This window comes from Mesoplodon densirostris, chromosome 3 (assembly GCF_025265405.1).
Source record: "Mesoplodon densirostris isolate mMesDen1 chromosome 3, mMesDen1 primary haplotype, whole genome shotgun sequence".
In the NCBI taxonomy this organism is placed as follows: domain Eukaryota; kingdom Metazoa; phylum Chordata; class Mammalia; order Artiodactyla; family Ziphiidae; genus Mesoplodon; species Mesoplodon densirostris.
The window spans coordinates 165,046,721-165,068,502 of record NC_082663.1 but is presented as its reverse complement, the minus strand read 5'-3'; the positions used below and the strand labels follow the sequence as shown (position 1 = coordinate 165,068,502).

General features: G+C 47.7%; 1 protein-coding gene across 1 annotated transcript in view; it reads right to left on the bottom strand.

Moving 5' to 3' along the window:
- Nucleotides 1–21,782, bottom strand: part of SLIT3 (slit guidance ligand 3) — a 621,296-nt gene that overhangs the window by 512,325 nt on the left and 87,189 nt on the right. Inside the window, exon 4 of the mRNA XM_060094956.1 lies at nt 4,265–4,336. Coding sequence (XP_059950939.1) covers nt 4,265–4,336 — 72 coding nt within the window. The remainder of the gene's footprint in view (nt 1–4,264; nt 4,337–21,782) is intronic.

Genomic DNA, 21,782 nt, shown 5'->3' with positions numbered 1-21,782 from the left:
GCCAAGGCCTGACAGAGGCACTTGGATGTATGACAGGTCCATCACCAATCCTTTTCAGCATGACTTCAGCTCTCCACAATAGTTAGCACAGCAGTGTGGCATGGTAGAAAACAGAGGTACTTTGCAGCAACACACATGCATTTCTTTCCCCATTCTGTTGTATCCTGGTTATACAACTATGGGTAAGTCAGATAACACTTCTAAGCTTTAGAAGTAGATTTTTTAAAAATAAATTTGCTTATTTTATTTATTTATTTTTGGCTGCGTTGGGTCTTCGCTGCTGCGCAAGGGCTTTCTCTAGTTGCGGCGAGCGGAGGTAGAAGTAGATTTAATAATGATTCTCTTTGCAGGACTGGTGTGAAGGCTAAATCTGAGTACTGAGGCAGAGTGCCCAGTGCTGCTGCTTAGAAATACGGCATATACGGATACGAAATTTAAACTCTGGGCCTTAGTTTCCTCATCTGTAAAATGGGAGTATTGAGGCAGGGAGTTAATTGTAGTAGGAAAAAAGCACAGGCTTTGGAGTCAGATTACCCACATTTGATTCCTGGTTTTGTCACTGAGTAACTGTATGATGCTGGGCAAGTTCTTTGACCTCTTTGAGCCTCAGTTTCACATCTACAGAATAGTACTCATAGTCCCTACCCCATAGCATCATTAGGAGTATCAAACAAGTTATATGTAAAGTGCTCAGAAGAGCACCCGACACTCAATGTGTTTGCTATTGTTGTTATCTTGAAGTGTTATTGTGAGGATCCAAGCCATTCAATGAAAGCACAGGGAACTGAACAGACTAGATGCTCAACAAACTTGTAGATGTCTGCTGTGTTCAAGTCTAGTATGTCTCCCCCTGTCCTCTGATACCAGAATTACTCTTCCCTTTGGGAAACCCATTCCCAGGCCCTGCACACCCTCATCTGCAAACAATTGTGATGGACGCATGGCCCAAACTTGGTCAATCAGAGGACACCATCTCACCAGCAACAGCATCTGCTCAGAGCTGGACGTGCGACCAAGGTAAGCAATCGACCCTCAGTTCTTTTCTGCAGGACTGTGGTCGAGGACACCCTCTCCACCCTGGTTGCTAGGTTACTGCCCTCAGAGTCTTCTGCTTTTGCCTGCCATCCTGTGCACTCTTCCTAGGGCTGGGGGGAGTGAGATGAAGTCCTGAGGACACCACCATGCTCCTGGATCCAGCTGTTCCTAAAGCCAACCATAACTACCACTGGCCATCCCATGCACATTAATTAACATATTTCCCCTCTGAGTTAAACTAATTTGTCACATTTCTGCCACTTACTAGTTAGTGATAATATTATAATCATATATATATATATATATATATAATAGGTTCTCAATAAATATTGTTTCCCTTTCCCATCACTACATGTCTTATTATACAACCACAGCCTTTCCAAAAGGTATTTTTCAGATAATCATTGAATATTAAGCAGTCTTTGCCTATAGATCTAATAAGAAAAGGTGCGTCAGAATTGCTGTTTAAACCACACGGCCGACTGTGGAGGAGACAGCCACCCAGTAGCCCCATTTAGCATTCCCTGGAAAATGGCTCACTGCATCTATTGAGATGCAGTGTTCTTTTAGAATAGAGCCAGTGGCATATGTATACACACTCATGATTGCACATTTATTGATTTCTAATCTGCACCCTGCTTACTTCCAAAAAGGCCCTGGAGTGGCTGACAAAATAAGACAAAGACACAATAGGGTCATTAAGAAAAATCAAAGATCAAGCCCAGAGAGAAAAAGGGATTGCTGATTATAGCCCAAACCTGGGTTAACAGAGCTGCTTCAATGAAAAAGAATATGTATTTAGCTCTCAGCTCTTTGGCAGCCATTCAGAATGTGTCATGATGGGGCACATAGAGAGCTGGGCAAACTTCATATCTGCAGTTTAACACCCAGCACAGAGGCCAGGCTGGAACAAGCACCTGGAAAAAGCTTATTGAATGAACGAATGAATGAACAAACGAATGAGTGAATGAAGGAATGGTGGATAAAAGATTCAAAGTTCCCTCAGAACATGGTTCATACCCTGAGGCCTGTATCATTCCTTTATTCATCCACCCATTCCCGAGTGCCTATGTGTCACATTGGTCCTGGCTGGGGACCTGGAGAGGGACAGAAACCAAAATGAGCCGAAAGTCCTCCCTGCCTTCCCAGCTGCAGCTCTCTGGCCTGAGGGCAAAAGCTCCACGTAACAGATCTCAGGGCCCACGGCAGCTCCTGGTTTCTTCATGTCTCCCAGTGAAAGGAGATTAGAAACAAGTTGTGAAGATGGGAATTGTAGGAGTAACAATAGCCATCTTGGTAATTGCACTCACACAGCACTTTAAACCCTAGAAAATGCATGCGCACCATAATCTCATTGGATACGTACAGCTCCTTGGTGAGGTGAGTAGAAGGGAAGATGAGGCGTCTCCCATTTACTGATGAAGACATGTAGGCACAGAAGGGAAAGTGGCTCTCCCGACCTCTTTCAGTTAGAAAGTGGCCTTTAGGACACTGGACTTTCCCATGCCCCTGTGCTACCCCCAGCCTGGCAGAGGCCTGTTATCACGGCCTGAAACTCCTCCTCTGCCTGGATCAAGACCAGTCCCGCCTAAAATGGGCCTCACCTGATGGCCGTGGGGAGCAAGAATCAGCCCCCCTGACCTCCTGCAGCAACTGGAACTCTCAGACCTACCCGCTCAAAGCTGCCCAGCAGCCCCAGTCCCATAAGCACCTTTTACTTGCCTCGAAAGTGATGCTGAGATTCCAGATGAACAGCATACAGTCTGCGTTATTTAGTTAAAAGCAGGTTGAAAAGCACAAGGTAATGCTGGGTGGAGAGATGGCTATTAGGTGAGCATTTAAGGGAAGAACTGTAAAGGGAAGAGGAAGTTAAAAACCAGAGTGGTTTCCCCGTCTGCCCACTTGCTGTTGCTCATTCGGGCACCCTCACATCCATCAAGGTGGATTCAGAGCCGAAGAGTGGAAAGGCAGGCATGCTCTTTCCCTCATTTAGCACAGTCAGCCGGGTGGACTGAGCAAGAGAAAGGGAGTACCAGCGAGAGGAGACCGTGACAAAGTACAGGTGTCCCGCAGAGAAGGCAAGCAAGGCCGCGGTACCCTTGAAACACCAGCCAACCCCAGCCCATTCTTGTTGCAGCCAAGTGCCCTTGAAAGTACATTTATGTATATGGTCTCTGTGTGTGTGTACAGAGAGAGATACAGATTCCTAATTCAGAACTCATTCTTAAGTGCACATGCAGACATGCGTTTCATATTTCCCAATTTATCTACATGCATCGGCGGATTGCATACGGAGGTACTAAACACAGCCACTGGAAATGAGAAGGGTGGCTACCACTCTGTAGCCTCCCCGGTAAGGTCAGAGTCCTCCCAGCCAGGCCGTACATCTCACTGCCTGACTGCTAAGCAGTCGGACACTTGTTGCTCCAGCCAGAAAGTCAAGCCTTGGGCAACCAATTCACCCCATAATGTACACTAGTTACTGCCGGTAGGACTTTCAGGTTCAAAGTCATGGAGTTGTTCACCGTCAGTAATTAGCACTCGCCTAATAACCCCAATCTACGAATCACAATCTCCATCGCGACGTGCATCTCCAGCTCTTCAGTATCCAAACTCTCACGCTGAATAAATACACAGAGAATCTGCAAGTCTCCCCCCACCCGCCATTATACCCTGGACCATTCTGAAGATAAAGCAAAATTCAAAGTGTTTCTTTCTTTTCCCACAAAAGCACAGATCTCCAGACCCAGGGTTCCCGGACTAGCAGCGGTAGGAAGCAGGCAAAGGGCAGGAATCCTTCTAGCCAGCAAGGAGGTGAGGTTGAAATGCTTAACCCAAACCACTGCCCTCCTCCGAGACCACTGGCAGTCTTGTGTGAATCAATTCACCTCCAAGCCTACCCTCAGGGCATTTCCCTGAGGTTAATTCAGACCCAAGTTAAAAGGAAGAGTTTCCTCCCTCCTTGCAAAGGAGAGATGCACTACCACAGGTCCACAGCCCTCACAGGCCACTTAAGCAGATGATCTGGGAAGGACGGATGCACGAAAGGCAGTCTGGAGGGGAGTGTGAGGACCCAGCACGCTGAAGCCTGGCCCCAAGCGCCCACGTGCGCGGACTCACTGCCCAGGTCCACACGGCTCAGGGCTCCCCACGCTAAGGCAACCGCATCCTCGGCATCAGCAAAGCCGGACAAGACACCAGGTAGGGAACAAAACTCCATTCTACTCACAGTCTGGTGAGCTTCGGGTTACTCTGGAAAAGCAGTTCCGGGAGGACCTGGAGTTTATTCTTGTTCAGGCGCCTGAAGGGGGAAGAAAGAATGAAAAGATGTCAAGGGGACATGAAACGGGATCAAGAGTATTTACACACACCCCTTTGGTCAATCGATCAACAGGTATTAAGAGACTTCTAGATCTTTCAACGTGGGATGCTCAGCACGTATAAGGCATACTCTGAACTTGCGGAGCTGGGAGTCAAGTTGGGGATAAAAAGGCAAAGGTCAGTCGGAAGCAGGAACACAACATGCTTGCTGCCACACCCCCCTTCACGAGCCTCGGAGGGGCATCACTAGCGGACCATGATATTCTTTCCCACGAACCTCAGACAGGCTTTTGAACTTTTCTCAACATGTGCCTGTGGTAGCTAGCTATTGCCAAGTGATGGAATGGGCATGTGAAATGGGTCCCTAAAAATAAACAAAATACCAGAGAGAACATTCCAGATCCTAAGTGGTGAGGAGAGGTGGGACAGATAGCAGTCATTCTAGGAACAGAGAAGAGGGTGAGGCAGATCACCAGGGGTTAAAGGGCCAAATGGAATCCCTGCCAGCCTGGCTTTTCAGACCAGAGCTGGGCTGCATTATGACTGCCGTGGACCCTGGGCATTTTTGCCTTTGTGGGCCCCTTCCCCTATTTAAAAAAATTAAATATTGTATTTTATAACTGTGTTGGTATAAAAACAAATATATTAATATTATATAACATTTACTTTGACCTGAACACTCATTCCTTTCCTCTAATTTTAAAAGAAATTAAACCATTTTCATGGGTCCCTAAAAAGTACTGTCAGCCCTGGGTGCTGTCCCCGCCGTGCCTAATGGCAAAGTCGGCCCTGGGTCAGGGATCACGGTCTAGGTGTGTAGACCCAGAGGTTAAAACTCAGCCCAGGAGGGGTGTCCCACGTTGGGTGGTGGCAACAGAGCCAGACTCTCTCCTGAGAACGGCCCATGCTGATGCCCACAGAAAAGAAGGCCACCTGAGGTTCCGAGGGACCGTAAGTCGCTGTGGTCTCCATGAAGCCTGCTCTCCTGGGAGTGTGAGGCCAAGAGGGAGAGCCTGCCCCGTGCTCATTCCCAGGCCTCTCTGCCCAAGCATCTTTACGCAGCCTAATCAGGGAAGCCCAAACCAGTGTCCCCAAATCTCCTGTCCCCAGAATCCTCAGAATCTCCTCGTGCAAAAGAGCAGTTTACAGCCTGGCTGAACTTCTCCGCTTAAACTGTGCATATTTGGCTACGTGGAAAAAATGTATTATCCCATCTTAGAGCTAAGCGAACTGAAGAGAAGAAAAGGTGAGCTTCTTCCCGGCTTCTGTCCCCAAAGCCCGCACGTCCTCCACCACATCATGCAGACATGATCCCCTGGGGGGCGGGGGGATTGCTATTTTCCCCTTTTCGTTCCAGGTTAAAGGACAAAAACTCCAGAGGACAGGGGACTAGAAGGAAGTTTGAAAGGGCAGAGCGTGTGACAGGAGCATTCACCACCTCCAGTCAGAAGTGTGCAGCTCAGCCCTGAAGGGGTCCACGTGGTGTGGGGCAGGGGTGGACCGGCGGAGCTGTTGGTGACACTCCTGACTGGAAGGAAGCCTGAGAAAAGGCTGGCAAGTTGGACAAGATAAGCTCAAATTCCCTGCCCCACCGAAACGGCGACCTGACTCCCTGTGCTCTTTTTTGTGTTGTTTTCGTTTGTTTAACTGTGGTTAAAACGAAAGCCCTAACATAAAATTGACGATCTTCACCATTTTTAAGTGTCCAGGTCTGTAGTGTTCAGTATATTCTCGCTGCTGTGCAACAGATGTCCAGAGCTGTTTCATCTTGCAAATCTGAAATGGTGTACCCATTAAACAACACCACCCCAGGGCCCCTCCCCTCATCCCTGGCAGCCACCATTCTATTTTCTGTCTGTATGGATTTGACCAGTGCTCTTTTGATCACTCCCAGTACCTGCTCTTTGTGTGTTCCTGTCACCAAAGTGGGAAGAAAGGGGGGAGCCCAGAGGAGAGGAGGGGGAGTCTAGCTCCTTGTCTGGAGCAGCTCTCACAGAGCCAGTGATAAGTCCCTTTCTAACACGGGGAAGCACTGGTCCCAGAGAAGGCGTGGTGCTATGACTTTGGGGTTGGTCACGCTGGGTTCAGGTCTGGCTCTATCATGCTCTCGCCATGGAACCTCGGGGAAGTCACCTAGCTCCTTGAGCCTCTGTTTTCCATCTGCCTAATAACCCTACTCAGTGAGTTACAGTAAGTTTTAATGACACACTGTATGCATACGTGTCTAGCACGGCAATGAGAGCATGGCAATAATAACTGAAATAAGTTGCGGCACAAACGAGTGTCAGGCGCTACGCCACGTGCTAGAGGGGTAGGATCTCAGGCAGCGCAGCTCAGAGGCTGGTGTCAAAATTACCCGCATCTCACAGATAAAGCCAGCGAAGCCTGGAGCGGTTGAGCCCATTCTGCAAGGCCACTGTGACAGGAAGTGGCGGAGGCAGGATGTAGACCCAGGGGGTCTGCCTCCAGAGCCTGGTTCTGAACCACTGTGTTCCTCGAAGGCTTTCAATCTGTGACAGCTGCCTTCCCCTTCTCTTCTCCCCTCCCTAGTCTTCTCTTTGCCTCTGCTTCCTTTCATCCAGGGTGGCCACCTCCACTGCCCCAGCCCAGACAACCATCCACCCTGAGTACATTTCCCTCCCTGAAAAGGATGCTCTTGGAGTCCCCAAGAGTAGAAGTGGGTCTCTAGGTGGGTCTGTCCGGAACCACCCTCTATTGCCACAGCTGCACAAAGCCTGGTGAGAGTTACACTCAGATAACCAACGCTCCAGTTTAGGCAAACGTCCTGAAATCGGCCCACCGCTGCCCGCAGTGGGGAGGGTATTGAGTGTCCTAAAAGCTCAAAACCAGAGTTGAAGCTAAAAATAAAACCAGCTTGGCTCCGAGGCTCCAGGAAGGGAAGGAATCGTTTTCAGTTCTTTGCCGGTATTTGTGGCTGGACAAAAATAAAAACACAACCAAATTTAGTCAGTTGTGTGCTGCCTGCTGCTTCATAAACCCTGAATGAGGATTCCAGGGTGGCTGAGCTGGGCTCTTCTCCCAAAAGCCTCAGGGTCTTTCCACTTCGGCTTGGGCGGGCCGCATGCTGGTTCTCTGTATCAAGAGGAGCTCGACAGGACATTTCATTTCTAGTTCATTCCATTCCAGGATTTATTTGTGTTTATTTAGTGAACCAAGTCGGCCTGAAAGGTCTTCCTCGAAGAGCTAAGAAAGGCTCCAAGCTGCATAAGGTGAACTTCTCACGTGGCTGCTCTAAGAGCAGCTCCTGAACAGGAAAATGAACAGAGTGAAACGTGCTATTCTCCTGACAGAGGAACGGGTAAGCGCTGGGCCGCACACAGCGGCTATTGGTCAAGGCATCCTCCGTACTCATGCCATCTGCTGCTCTTTCACCCTGGAATCAGAGGCGGAAACCTGCCATAGCTCAAGCTGGAAATAAATCCATGATGCCCGGATGAAGAGAAGGACGGAATGGGACCCGTATGAGGGCAGACCTGAGGAGGTCGGCAGAAAGGCTATAGGCTGGGTCAATGATGGGATAAAGCCCACCTGGGTGTCCTCTCTCCCTCTAGGATCAACACTCCTTCTCAGCCTTCCTGCTGGAACAATGGGGAGCATCCAGGTCAAAAAAACCCACTGGCTGCTAGTTGCAAGGTCATTCTGCTTTTTGGCCTGAACTGTGAAGCTCCAAGAAAGAGAGCCTTGTCTCTGCAGTACCACTGATGACCGCAAGACCTAATTAGAGGTTTTTGCCACTTTATTGAATTCCTTCATTTATCTATCCATTATCCATTCATAAATCCACCCTCTACCCATCTGTCTGTCCATCTGTCCGTCCGTCCGTCCATCCGTCCGTCCGTCCATCCATCCACTATTCTATCCAACCATTCACCTATCCATCCATCTACCCATTTGTCCATTTATCCATCCATCCATCCATCTTCCTAGTCATTTTTCAATATGAACATACAAAGACGAATAAGATAGAGTCCCTTCCTGCACCTGCATGAATAAGATGTAGATGAAGAAGGTCAGATGCTAGTGAAGGAGATAGACACGAAAACAAAAATCTGCAGCAGGATCTTGTAAGCAAAGCTACTGTGGGAGCACAGAGGAGGGGCAGCTAACCCAGACCTGGGAAAGGAAGGCTTCCCAAACAAAGTGGTTTGGAGGGTTTTTGTTTTTTTAAGCATAATTTTGACTCTTCAGGAGATAGGGACAAAGGGTTCTAGACTTTGAGAGGTGTATGTGCATGGTCATGGAGGACCAGGAGACTGAGGAGAACTTGGGGTACAGGGGGCTGCATTGCTGGGACTTGGGGGTGACTTGAGAAACACAAGCGATGAAGCTCTAGAGGTAGGCAGGGGTCATATCAGTGAGGGCCCTTGTGGGTCATGATCAAGGATTTGGGCTTGGCTGTTTACTGAGAGTCAGAGGGAGCCACAGAAAGAGTCTGAGCAAGGAAATGACAATCCGTTTTGGATTTTAACAAGTTCTCTTGAGTAGTGGTAAGGCTTGTTTGGAAGAGGGTGAAATCAAAAGCAAGGTGAGCAGTTAAGAGGGTTCCTGAGTAATCAGTGTGGCTGTGTGAGGACCCAGTTAAGGGTAAGAGTCATATTGGAGTGGAGGACATAGATGTGAGGTCTAATCAACAGGGTTTTGTGATTAAATGCATATGAAGGCCCCAGGGGCTCCAGCTTGGGTAACTGATCAGTCAAAATGACCAATCAGTGCTGAAAGAAATAAAGACGAGAGGACCATTATGCAGACGGGGGTGTGTTTAGATTCAGGATTTCTAAACTACTGGGGTCCCTCAAGTATATTTTGACAACTAGTAGCAGTAGCTGGTAATACCCTAAGACCATGAGTCAGGCACTGTACAAGGCACTTCACACGTACCAGCTCATTTAATTCCCCACAGAAGTGCTTGAGGCTAGTACCCTTGGTCAACCTATAATAAGGAAACAGAGGCCTAAGAAGGTTAAGGCACTTGCCCAAAGCCAAACTCAACCAAAATGATGGTGGTGGGACTTGAACCCAGACACCTAATGCCAAACCTGGACTCTTAACTACCATGGAAAATGAGGGTATTTAATTTAGCCCTCATTACAGACTGTTGCGATTTACTACCTCACACGTGGGTCTCGTCTTTCTGTTAAGTTCTGAAGGTCCTTGAGAGTGGGAAATAGGTCTAATATCTACTCAGTGACCCATTGTGAGCGGACACAGCTTCAGGCATGCAAGGGGGCCTTCAGTGAGGGCCTGTTGAATTTCATGAGTAAATCATAAGGTGGGAATGGCCAATTAGGGGAGCCTGAAAAAGCAATAGCCTTCCTCCGCTGGGTGAGGGGAGCCATCCTGTTTGCAGGTGAAGAGAACTCCCCGAGGGCCCAGTTTCTTGAATCTGTCCACATGCTCCAGAATCTTCTTGAAGACTCGGCTTCCAGACTCACCTGCCTCACTACTGACCTACTGGGCAGCAAGGCAAGAAAGGATGGAGCCAGTTCGTCCCCTCAGTCGGTGCAGGACGGGTGAGAGGCCTCCAGGCCGGAAGGAGGCATGCTTAGTCAGCAAGAGGCCCCAGCACCCACTCAAAGTGCTTCCCCTTTCTCAGGGAGGTGTGGAATGTTCAGCTGCCCAGCGAAGGCCTGAGGGAGGGAGGAAGTCAAAATGTGCTAATTCCCAAAGGTCACCAGGACTGTTTGCTTTAGTAATGAAATCAAGTGAATCCCCTTCTCCAGGCACTTTCCTAGGCAGCCTGGACACCTTCCAGGTCTACTGGTATTTTCAGAAACACCAACAAGGTCCAAAGCGGCTTTGCTATTCAGAGCGGAAGCTCCAGGCCTTCCCCAAGTGGAGGGATGGACAGGCGCAAGACGTCCTGGCAGACCCCAAGAGAAGGACAGAACCAAACTCAGAGGCCTCGAATCCCAGCTCAGAGACGGCACCCTCATTCAGGAGGATATGCAGATGTCACTATACATCAGGGGAACTCTGAGCTGAGCAGAGTCAAAAAAGCAGAGAACCTTGAATAGGGGTTGTTTCCGTGGTTGCTCACTGTAGCCACTGAGGGCCTCATATTTTCTTGGTTTCCTCATCTGCCAGACAAGTCAGATTCAGGCTTTTTCCTGCTATGCAAATTTTCATAATGCAAATTGGATGTAACCTGATCAGTTCAGCAAGGAACTCAATTTGTGCTGGTTGTTGGTTTATACACCACTGTCATGATCAGAAAGGATCCCTGCATGTATCAGAGGAAAACCTATTGGCCTCCAGCTTCAACACCCACAGGCCACTTTAGTGGGTGATTGGCTGTTCTTTGCCATTGGGATTTCCTTTTTTTTTTTTTAATAATGTATTTTTAGTGTTTTTTTTTTTTGCAGGGGCGGGGGAGGGTAGCAGCTTTATTGAGATCTAATGGGGCTTCCTTTTTACTAGCACTTCTGGACCAAGCCACAATTTATTTTGATGGTCTGGAAGCAAGTTGACCTGAATCTTGTCTTCCATGGAATTCAGCATTTGCTCAATGACCTTTAGGTTGGCTTATGTCAGTTTTGAAAATCTGTTATTTGTAGTTTGTAACTTCAGAATGTCCTAATAGCAATGAAAACCCTTTACTTTTGACATTTCTGTAAGAGAAATAACTTTGTTGTCATAGTCTAAAACTCTTGCCCTAAGCAGTTTTTTTCCTCACTGAAGTTTTTAGGAGAACCCTTTAAAAAAATAAAGTTTACTTTAGGAACACAATTATTATGTAATAGCAAAACATGAACCTCCTGAGATACCTGAATAGTTTAACATCTGCGATGGGCTTTGCAGTATTTCTCAAAGGCTCGATAAATGGTAGCTGTTACAGCCACTGTTATTATCATTATCATCATCCCTAGATGCTCCAGGAGGTCAGGAATAGGGGAGATGTATTTCTCCTTCAGAGATGACTGTATCGGTCAGCAAGGCTATTAGCAGTAACAAAGAAACTCCGAAATCTCACTGGGTTAACACAGTGGACAGACTCCACACTCACAGAAAGGCTTGTCTCTATCTCTAAGATGCCATAGAGCGGGGGTCCCCAATCCCCGGGCCGTGGACCAGTACCGGTCCACAGCCTGTGAGGAACCGGGCCGCACAGCAGGAGGTGAGTGGCAGGTGAGCCAGCGAAGCTTCATCTGCTGCTCCCCTTTGCTCCCCATCGTTTGCATTAGCGTCTGAACCATCCTCCCCACTCCCCCACATCCGCGGACAAACTGTCTTCCACGAAACCGGTCCCTGGTGCCAAAAAGGCTGGGGACCGCTGCCCTAGAGAACATGTGGCCCCCAAGGTCAGTGTGTTGGGGATGAGAGGGAGGGAGGAGCCACACCAGCTCTTAATTTCCTTGACCTCACAATGACTCATATCATATCTACTCTCAGTCTACTGGCCAGAACTAGTCACATGGCCAAACCTAACTGCAAAGGAAGCTGGGACATCTACAGGGACACTTGAATATTTGGTGAGAACTATCATAATACCCAACTCGCTTTAGAATCAAAGCAATAATAAGGATCTCTTTGATCTTGTTCTTCCTTCCTTCCTTCCTTCCTTTCTATCAATGCAAGGCACTTACAGTGGGCTAACTGCTGTGGGCAGTGCTTTATATGCATTATCTCATCTCATCCTTAAAGCAACATTGCTAATGTCATTATGTGACACAAGGAAACTGAGGCTCAGAGAGGTTATGAAACCTGTCTAAAGGCACGCAGCTGATAAACAAGGTTTGGACAGAAGTCTCTTTGACAACGAAACCTGAACTTTGAACTGCTTCACTATTCTGCTTCCTTAACTCTTTGGTGCTTGGTTGACCAGGAGGCCTCCCAACAATCCTAAGAGGGAGGCCAGTAATAAGAGTATTTATTCATTTTATAGCTGGAGAAACTGAGTCAAAGCAGACTAGGAAACTGACCCTGTGCTTCCTTGGCCTTACCGTTCAAAGCCTGTTTAACGATACTGCCCCTCTGGTTTCTGACGAAGGCTCTGAGGGTCCCAGGAAATCACTGCCCCCAGGCCAGAGGGCAGGAATCCGGAGCCATCTCTTAAGAGCATTTATCCTTCTTCTCCTCTCAGACCTAAAAGGTCTGTTTATTCAGATGTTCCCCAAGGGCATTCTCAGCCCCTGCCTGCCCTGGTAGGTGACTCTGTCCCGAGATATCTGTCCAGTTCTAGAGAGCTCTGGGGCTTGCCCAGGATCTTGCTGGGCTCCAACTCAACACTCCAGCATGAAAAGAAAACAGGCACAAAGACCCTGAAACAACCCTTTTTGAACTTTCCAGCACCTCACATTGGGCCAATTTTCCTACAATTACACGGTTGTTAGGGATAAAACAGAGCACATCGGTGGCCTGAGCCTGCCTTGCCTTTGACCCCTGTCCCAGCTGCTGCCATGTGCCCAAATACCCCTGTCTCCAGAAGACCCTGATTTCAGGAGGAGAAAAGAGGGTGGGGGCAAGAAGGGCAGGAGTCCTGGCTCTGCAGAGAAGCTTGTTCCACGGTGACCAACCCATAAAGCCTAAGTCATGTTTGCCTAGAACAACACAAGGAACCCCAAAGGTCTGTGAACAAAAAAGGCTGCTTCATCTAGGACTCAAGTCATGAGCAGGAGTTTCTGGGGATCCCCCAGTAGATTGGACATGGAACTACATTAGTACACAGATGGCTCAGAGTCCAGGAAAAGATGTCTGGAGTGGGAAAAAATGCATACTTACGCATGCATATGAACACACACACAGAGACACACACACAACATACACTGAAGACGTAACACACATGCAATTAACAGAATCACGTATATCCCTTAGAGCTGGCCAGATCCATTCCAGACAGCCAGACTGCTTGGCAGTGGCCAAAACTCAGATCCCCATAGCGATCGCTTCAACCCTATTTCATAATGGGGCCAATAGGGCAGGTGACTCCCCAGACTCAAGAATCATGCCTTTATTCCTTCAGGGATACTCCAGTCCTGCATCTTCCCCTGCCTCAGGGTTTCTGCACATGCTCCTCCCTTCTCTGGGAACTCTCTTTACCCTGCTACCAAGGTGGTAGCTGCAGAGGTGTGAAGATGAAAATATTTTGAAGGTGGAGCAGACAGGATTTGCTGATGGATTGGAGGTAAAGCTTGAGAGAGGAGAATGAAGGATGATGCTGAGGTTTTGGCATGTGCCTCTGAAAGTGTGGATCTGTTGTTACCTGAGCTGGAGGAAGACTGTGGGCAGAGCATGTCTGGCGAGGGGCCAGATTGGACATGTTAAATTTGATATGCCCATAAATATCCATGTGGAGGTACCCAATAGATGATTGGTTATGCAAATCTGGGCTTCAGGGATAAGACCAAAATGGAGATGTAGATGGTATTTAAATACAGGAACCACAGCCACCATGAGAAATGAAGAAAAGAAGGGAAGAGGATTTAGGACTGAGTCCTGGGCTGCACCATCCATTAGAGACCAGAGGGAGGAGTAAATGGTAGAGTGTGGTAGGAGGAGAAGCAAGAGAAGAAGGTGGAATTGTGGAAGCCAAGTGAAAATGGGACTCCAAGGAGGGAGAAGGGGAGGGAGGGACTGGTTGGTCAAATGCAGCCAAGAGGTAGAGAAAGATGAGGACAACACTGAACTGAGCAACACGGTGACTTAGAAAGAACAGCTTGGTACAGAGTCAGGCATCAACTATTAACTGGAGTGGTTCAAGAAAGAGTGGGAGGACCAAAGTCAAGGGAAAATAATAATTTGGAGGGATTTTGCTATAAAGGGGAATAGAAAATGGGTTGATAGTCAGCAGGGGAAATGGGGTGAAGAAAGGTTTTGTTTTTATTTTTTAGGATGGGGCAAATTGCAACATGCTCCTATGCTGATGAGACTGATCTGGTAAATCAATGATGCAGGGGATGAGGGGAAAATTTTTAGAGTGAGGCTCCTGAATAGGTGACAGAGGAGATTCCAGTGCACAAGTGATGGCAGTGGCCTTTGACAGGGCCAAAGACAGGTCATCTGTGGCAAGAACAGGGAAGGCGGAGGTTAGGGGACAGTGTATGGCGGGTCTGGTACTAAGAGTCTGTGGAAGGCAAGACTGGGCAAGGCAGTTGAGGGAATGTGCTTATAGTACCTAGGAAAAGGAGTCATGAGATCTGTTGGTTAAGGAAGTAAGGGAGGTCACTATGGTCTCAATGTTGGTGTCCTCCTCTTGCCCAAATTCATATGCTGAGATCCTAATCCCCAAGATGATGGCATTAGGAGGTGGGGCCTTGGAGAGCTGATATGAGGGTAGAGGCTTCATGAATGGGATTAGTGCATTTATAAAAGAGGCTCCAGAGAGATCCCTTGCCCCTTCTACCATGTGAGGACACAGCAAGATGTTGGCAATCTGCAACCCGGAAGAACCAGAGCATGACCACGATCTCAGACTTCCAGCCTCCAGAACTGTAAGAAACAAATCTCTGTTGCTAATAAGCTACCCGGTCTGTGGTGCTTTGTTATTGCAGCCTGAATGGACTAAGACAGAGTGACAGTGACAAGATGGCAGAGCCGGTGTATCTTAGGCCACTGCAGGGTCCATGCACTCATGGACAGGGCCCCGGGGCTGGGACTTGGGAAGCTGGGCTATGGTCCTAGCTCTGCGCCCCAAAGCTGTGTGACTGTGTGAACCACAGCCCCCCTCTGCGGCTTGGTTTTCTGTATCAACAGAATCAGTTGGTTGGATGAGATGAGTCCTAAGATCCTTATTCTAGTCTTATTCTGGAAGCTGGTTAGGATACTTAGATTCTAAATCCAGCTCTAAATAAGCTGTGTGTCCTTTAGGGTTTAACCTCTCTCTTTTTCTTGGTTTGTTCATGTGAAAATGGGAATAATGATCTCAATTAGAATATCCATTCTAAGACGAAGTACCCTGAGAAGAGGGTCTTTGTCTCTTTTTTTCACTGTGACTCAGAGCTTAGAATAGTTTCTAGCAACTAAGAGGTGCTCAATAAATATTTGCTAGTTGTTTAGTTGGTTGGTTGAATGGATGAATGAATGAGTGAGTGATACCTACTTCACGGAATTACTGAGGAGCAAAGAAGATAAAGATGGTTAAATTGGTGGAAAACTTAAAGTACTATAAAGTTGCTACGCAACTGCCGCAACACCCCTGTACTGGCTACTTCACTTCTGGTTACTAAAACCTGAGTAGCCTGTTAGAGACCTTCCAGAGTGCTGCAACCAGGTTACAGGAGGGTTGCAATCACAATAGCATAAATTAAACGCTTTTGCCACAGTGCTTGAAGGAGGGTCCTGAGAATAAGGAGTCCGAGGCCTACGCCATCTGAATTGTACAGCAGGGTGAGGGGCAAGCAGGGGCAGTTTCAGAACCAAGTGAAGCCAGAGTAAGGGTAAGGGTCCCTACGCCAGGTGGGGCATCAGAGTGAGGTTTCTATATTAGTAAAACAAAGGTGCTTAAAAAAAAAAAAAGGCAAGGGGCTTCCCTGGTGGCACAGTGGTTGAGAATCTGCCTGCCAATGCAGGGGACACGGGTTCGAGCCCTGGTCTGGGAAGATCCCACATGCCGCGGAGCGACTGGGCCCGTGAGCCACAGTTGCTGAGCCTGCGCGTCTGGAGCCTGTACTCCACAACAACAGAGGCCGTGATAGTGAGAGGCCTGCACACCGCGATGACGAGTGGCCCCCGCTTGCCGCAGCTGGAGAAAGCCCATGCGCAGAAACGAAGACCCAACACAGCCATAAATAAGTAAATAAATACATTAAAAAAAAAAAAGGCAGAAGACCCCCAAAGGCTAACTCTCTCTTGCCTGTGCTGCCTGGGAATAAATACGGGAGAGCTGTGTTGGATAGGGAAGAAGGATTGAGAATTCCTTAGAAGTTAGTGTTGTTCTCTAAAAACATGCTCCTCCAAGACATTAAGCATGCCTTGAGCAGCCTTGAGTTAATGTTGAGTCATTTCTACTAGGAATTAAGAGAAAAATACTTGGGGTAGCTATGGGATTTCTCCTCCACCCTAAAAATCCTCAAAGCAATGCAGCAAAGTTGGTTCTAAATAGGATGGCATGAGCACAACTCACTACAGATTCTCCATGTTCTCTCTGGATTATTCTAGGCCCTTCATCTGGGTCTCCAACCCCTTCAACCCACTGGCAGGAAAATGACAGATGCAAATTGAAGGAGAAATACTCTGGTCGGTAGATGTCACCAAGAGCAGGTGCAAGTCAGCACAAATTTTCTGGAAGGGTACTGTTTAAAATGATCCTGTTTGAACCCATTGAACTTTTGTTTTGAAAAAGTTCGAAGTAAAAAAAAAAAAAAAAAAAAAGGAAAGAAAGAACAGAAAAAAGAGGCCTGACAGCGAACGATTCAAACATTCCTGGCTTGTGAATGACAAATTTCCCTTTCATTTCTGTTCTAAACACTTGCGCTCTGCAAGATCTGTTAATGATGGTGAGCTTCTCTCTGTGTTTATCTAGTTATCTAGATATATGTCTACATATCTAGCAACAAAAAAAAAGATCTTTTAAGCCCTCCCAGGCATGAGCCAAGGAATGTCAAGTAATTATCTGTGACCAATTCTCATCTATAACTAATTAGAATTTTACTTTCTCATAGCATTTCCTTTCTGGTCAACGTCCAATTTTTTTTTCTTCTTTTTTTTTTTTCCCCCTAGAAAAGGAAGATACCTGGACATTTTTAGCACTATGGGGTGGAGAGGGAACAGGGTAAAAGGAGAAAGGGGGTACTTTCAGATCGCATTATTGCTTTGATCTGACTGAATCTCCTTTGGTTATCCTTCCCCCTACCCCATCCCCGCTTCTTTTTTAATGCTTTTCCAGCCTGGGAAGGGTTTCTCAACCCTCTGGCTATTGCATTTGAACTGAAGTCTGCAGAATAGTTTAAGAGCCCCTGCTCACCTCTCTCACTCCCACCTCGGGCGAGCAGTCCCTCATCCCAACCATGGCTTTGAGATCCCATCCAAACTTGATGGTGTCTCAAACTGAATCCCAGATGTTCACTTAGTGAGAAATAAATGAATGGTCCAAGCTGTGGACTGAACCAGTGATCCTCACAAATAGATTCCAGGTGTGTTGGCATCTGGACTGCTATCTCTCTTTTTCTCTGTTTTACACACACACACACACACACACACACACACATACACGCACGCACACACAATACCAGTTCCATCCTGAAAAGAATTTGACACCATCTCCAGATGCAGAGCTGATATAGAATAGACAGGACTAGGTACCTAACATGAATTGCATCTTTCCTTTCAATCATGAGCAAAGGCAAAGGGCTCCAACACGGCTCCATCTGCCTTCAGTTATCAAAATCATGATGCATTTGGTGTTCAAAATCAGCTTAGGCCTAAAAGAGCTTAGAATTGCTAAGCTATCTTAATTGGTACCAATTTTCATTGTCAACCATAGCCACCTCCTGTGTTTCCTACGAAACTCATCTTGCTGCAAACTTAATAAGCACCTACTGTTTGCCTACCTGGGGCAAGCAACATGGGGGAGCAAAAAGAGAGAAGGTAAGATCTCTGCCTTCAAAGAATGCCTAGTCCCATTGAAACAGCAAAGTTCAAGTCACTTTAATTCAAATTTAAATTGATTGTGAAATTCAACGTTTCCTAAGTGCCTATTCTTTTTTTTTTTTTTGCAGTACACGGGCCTCTCACTGGTGTGGCCTCTTCCGTTGTGGAACACAGGCTCCGGACGTGCAGGCTCAGCAGCCATGGCTCACGGGCCCAGCCGCTCTGTGGCATGTGGGATCCTCCCGGACCAGGGCACGAACCTGTGTCCCCTGCATCGGCAGGCAGACTCTCAACCACTGCGCCACCAGGGAAGCCCTAAGTGCCTATTTTATGTCATGCTCTCGGACACAGATCCACTCCTTAAGGAGCTTACAGTCAGTCTAGTGGGGAAGGGAGATAAGTACACTGGTGACCACGGGCACATGTGACATACGCCGAGAGAGAAGGACATACAGCAAGTTGTGGGAGGAGACTTTGTGGCTTCACAGAGGAGGCAATATTTGATTAGCATCTCGAAAGAGAAGGAGGAATGAACCAGGGGATGAAAGACAGAGAAAGGGGCTGAGAGGAAACAGTCAAAGACTGCGATGGGCCACACGGAAACAGCACCTGTTTCAATATGCAGGGTAAAGGATGAAGAATCCCTGAGGGCTGGATGGAAAGAGACTGGGCAGGCACAAGCCATGCGAGGCTTGGGGCACTTGTGAGCCAAGCTGGTGAGATCAGTACACGTGAAACGATGAGAAAAGCCTGAGCTGGGACTCTGGGTGATGGGCCTAGGCTGTAAGCGAAGCAGAAGTGAGAGCCAGCTAACTAGGGGGGAAGGGGGTTCGTGGAAGAGGCACAAATCTTGAAGGATAGACAGGCAGAGAGAAAGAGGTAGGGTCTTCCAGGCTCCGAGGGCAGTCTGACCAAGGCTAAGGGCTAACACTCTTCTGTGACAGGTGCACAGACAAGGAAGAGACCATGATGACCCCAGCAACAGAAATATGCAAAGATGAGAGTGAAGGTTAGACAGGTGGGATGAAGCTGTGCAGGAGGCAAGTGGGTCCCTGAAAGTAATCATCATACCTCTAGTGACTTCAGGGGGTAAATGCACAAGCAGGTTTATTTTAATCACAATGTATTTTTATGTTTTTAGAAAAATGTAGTTTTCTCATGGTCACTATGATTTAAGACGAGGCTAAGGAAAAAAAAGTAAGTTGACTTAAAGTTAAATGAAAGAAAATATTAAATAATAATAATACAGGTGGAGACGTCCCTGGCGGTCCAGTGGTTAAGACTTCACCTTCCAATGCAGGGGGTGCAGGTTCGATCCCTGGTTGGGGAGCTAACATCCCACATGCCTTGCCGCCAAAAAACCAAAACATAAAACAGAAGCAATATTGTAACAAATTCAATAAAGACTTTTAAAATGGTCCACATTAAAAAAAAAATCTTAAAAAAAATACAGGTGTTCTACAGATTGACCAAAACCATGAAGAGGGTACAGAAATTACTGGCACTTGAGGAACCCTGTGTTGCTAAACGGCTGGTCACTGAAGTTTCTCAAGCAGGATCAGTGTGAAGAAAGAAACATTGTAGGAGGAAAACTCAGGCGGAGGCATGCAGGATGCGTTGTCGGGGAGAAACAAGAGTTGATGGGGGAGATTCTATGAAGGAGACCATTGTGTGAGGCAGTATCTGAGTTGAAGGGGACCAGAATGGATGAAATGGAATGGATGAAAGAAACAGAAAGATGACAGGCAACACTTGGCGACACTGGATGAGGGTAACTGCAATAGAGAGGATGTGGTAAATTGGTTTATTGTTTCTAATTTCTTCTCTCCTGCTGCACTACAGAATCATCCATCCCAGGCTTTGGCCATGTGTCTTCGCAGTATCTCCCATTCAAGTGGGCAGTGTATACTTCCTTGCCCCCCTAATGTCGGGCTTGGCCATGTACATTGATTTGGCCAACAGAAGGTTGGTGGGTGTGATGTGAGCAGAGGCTTTAAATGTGCTTCTGTGACCTGGTTGGACCTCATCTCTTCTTCCATCTGCCATGAGAAAAATATGCCTCTGGGAGCCACTAAGCCAAGGAGAATAAGTCACAGGAAAGACCCTGAACCCCATCTACAGCCTGAATCCAAGCCCTGCTGAGCTCAGCTCAGCTCAGCTGCAATCAGCCAAAGCCGGCCAAACCATGACCCATCAGTGAGGAAAATAAATGTTTATTTTTGGCAAGCCACTGAGATGCTAGGGTTGTTAGGACAGAAGGGAAAACTGACAAATACAGAGGAGGAGGAAGTGCGTTCAGATTTGCAGTAGTCTCCCAACCGGTCTCCTGGTTCTACCCCGGCTCCCCGACACCCTATGCTCCACTAGCAGCTACAGCGGTCCTTCCAAAACCCTCATTAATCAAGGCATTCCTTTGCTCAAACCCTCCAATGGTTCCCATATCACTCAGAGCAAAAGTGAATGTCCTTGTGATGGGCCACCATCCACACATGCTCTGTCCACCTTCCCCCACTTTACCCCTCAGTCTCAACCTCCTTCCACTCTCTCACGTGCTCACTCTGCTCCAGCCATATGGCCTCCCTGCTACTCCTGGGCCACATCAGGGTACACCCTCCCTTGAGCCTTTTCTTGCTTTCCTCTTTCTAGAAAACACTTCCTTCAGATATCCAAGTGGCTAACATCTTCGGCTCTTGTCTTAAAGCAGTGGAATGAATGGCGTGGGCTGCTCTGAAAAGACTCAACACACACACACACACACACACATACATGCTCAGTTAACCATAATACAGTGTTAGTACAAAAAATAGATGTAAAATACCATGGAACTGAAAAATGGAAGGCAATTATTTCTTAGGTTGGGTGTGAGTTGCTGGTAAGGGAAAACTGCACTGAGAAGTTAATACTCGAGTGGGGTCTTGAAGGGGTTTCTTAAATGGACCAAACGGGGGATATCATCCAAGCAGGGCACGACACAGGCAGCTGCTGTGTGCTCTCCAAAACTGCCGATAATTCTAGCCCTGATGGCGTGCCCAGCCACTGTTCTATGTGCTTTATATGCATTATCTCATCTAATCCTCCCAGTGGCTCTGTAGAGTAGGCACTGCTATGCCATTCACAGATGCGGTAACTAAGGCACAGGGTGGTGGAATAACCCGCCCAAGATCACACTGGTATTGACACTGGCTAGCAGAGCCAGGCTTCTGGCTCCAAAGCCCATGCTTTCCACCCCGGCGTATGCCCATCCCAGTGCTCTGGGAAGGCTGGGTCCCAGTATACAAAGGGAAGAGGAGGAATCACAGCCAAGTCTGCTGGGAGCGCTGCTCTGGCTTGGTCAAGGGCTCCGCAAGGGCCGTTTAGGGAGCTTGAAGCTTGCTTTTTGGTCATGAGAAAAGCCACTGTGGGTTTTTAAGCTGGAAAGGGCTGTGATGAGAACTGTGTCCTGACGGTGACTCTGGAATTGATGTGTAGGCTAGAATGGGGGTGAAACGGCCTGAAGGTTTCCATGGTGAGGAGGAGGCGGAAGAGAGAGGGTGAGACCCAGGGCCTGAGGGCCTCTGGCTCATCTCAATGCCTGGTATACAACAGGCGTCCAATAATGTTTGGTTAAATAAACGTCTCATAGTTGTCTTAGTTGGCTTCCCCCGGAAGCAGACTTTGAAATAAGGGTTCCACTATGAGAGGTTTATTTAGGAGGCTACATCCGGGGGCATGTGGAGCTCAGTCCTGCGGGGCAGCTGTGGGGGACAGTGCAAAACACACCCTCAGGATCATCCCGGGAGGAAAGCGAGGGAATTGGGTGTTCACAGACCGATTCGGTTAGTAGTTGAGGGTTGCTGCTGGCGAGTGTTAATTTCCTGGCACCGGGGCAGTAGAAGCGTGTC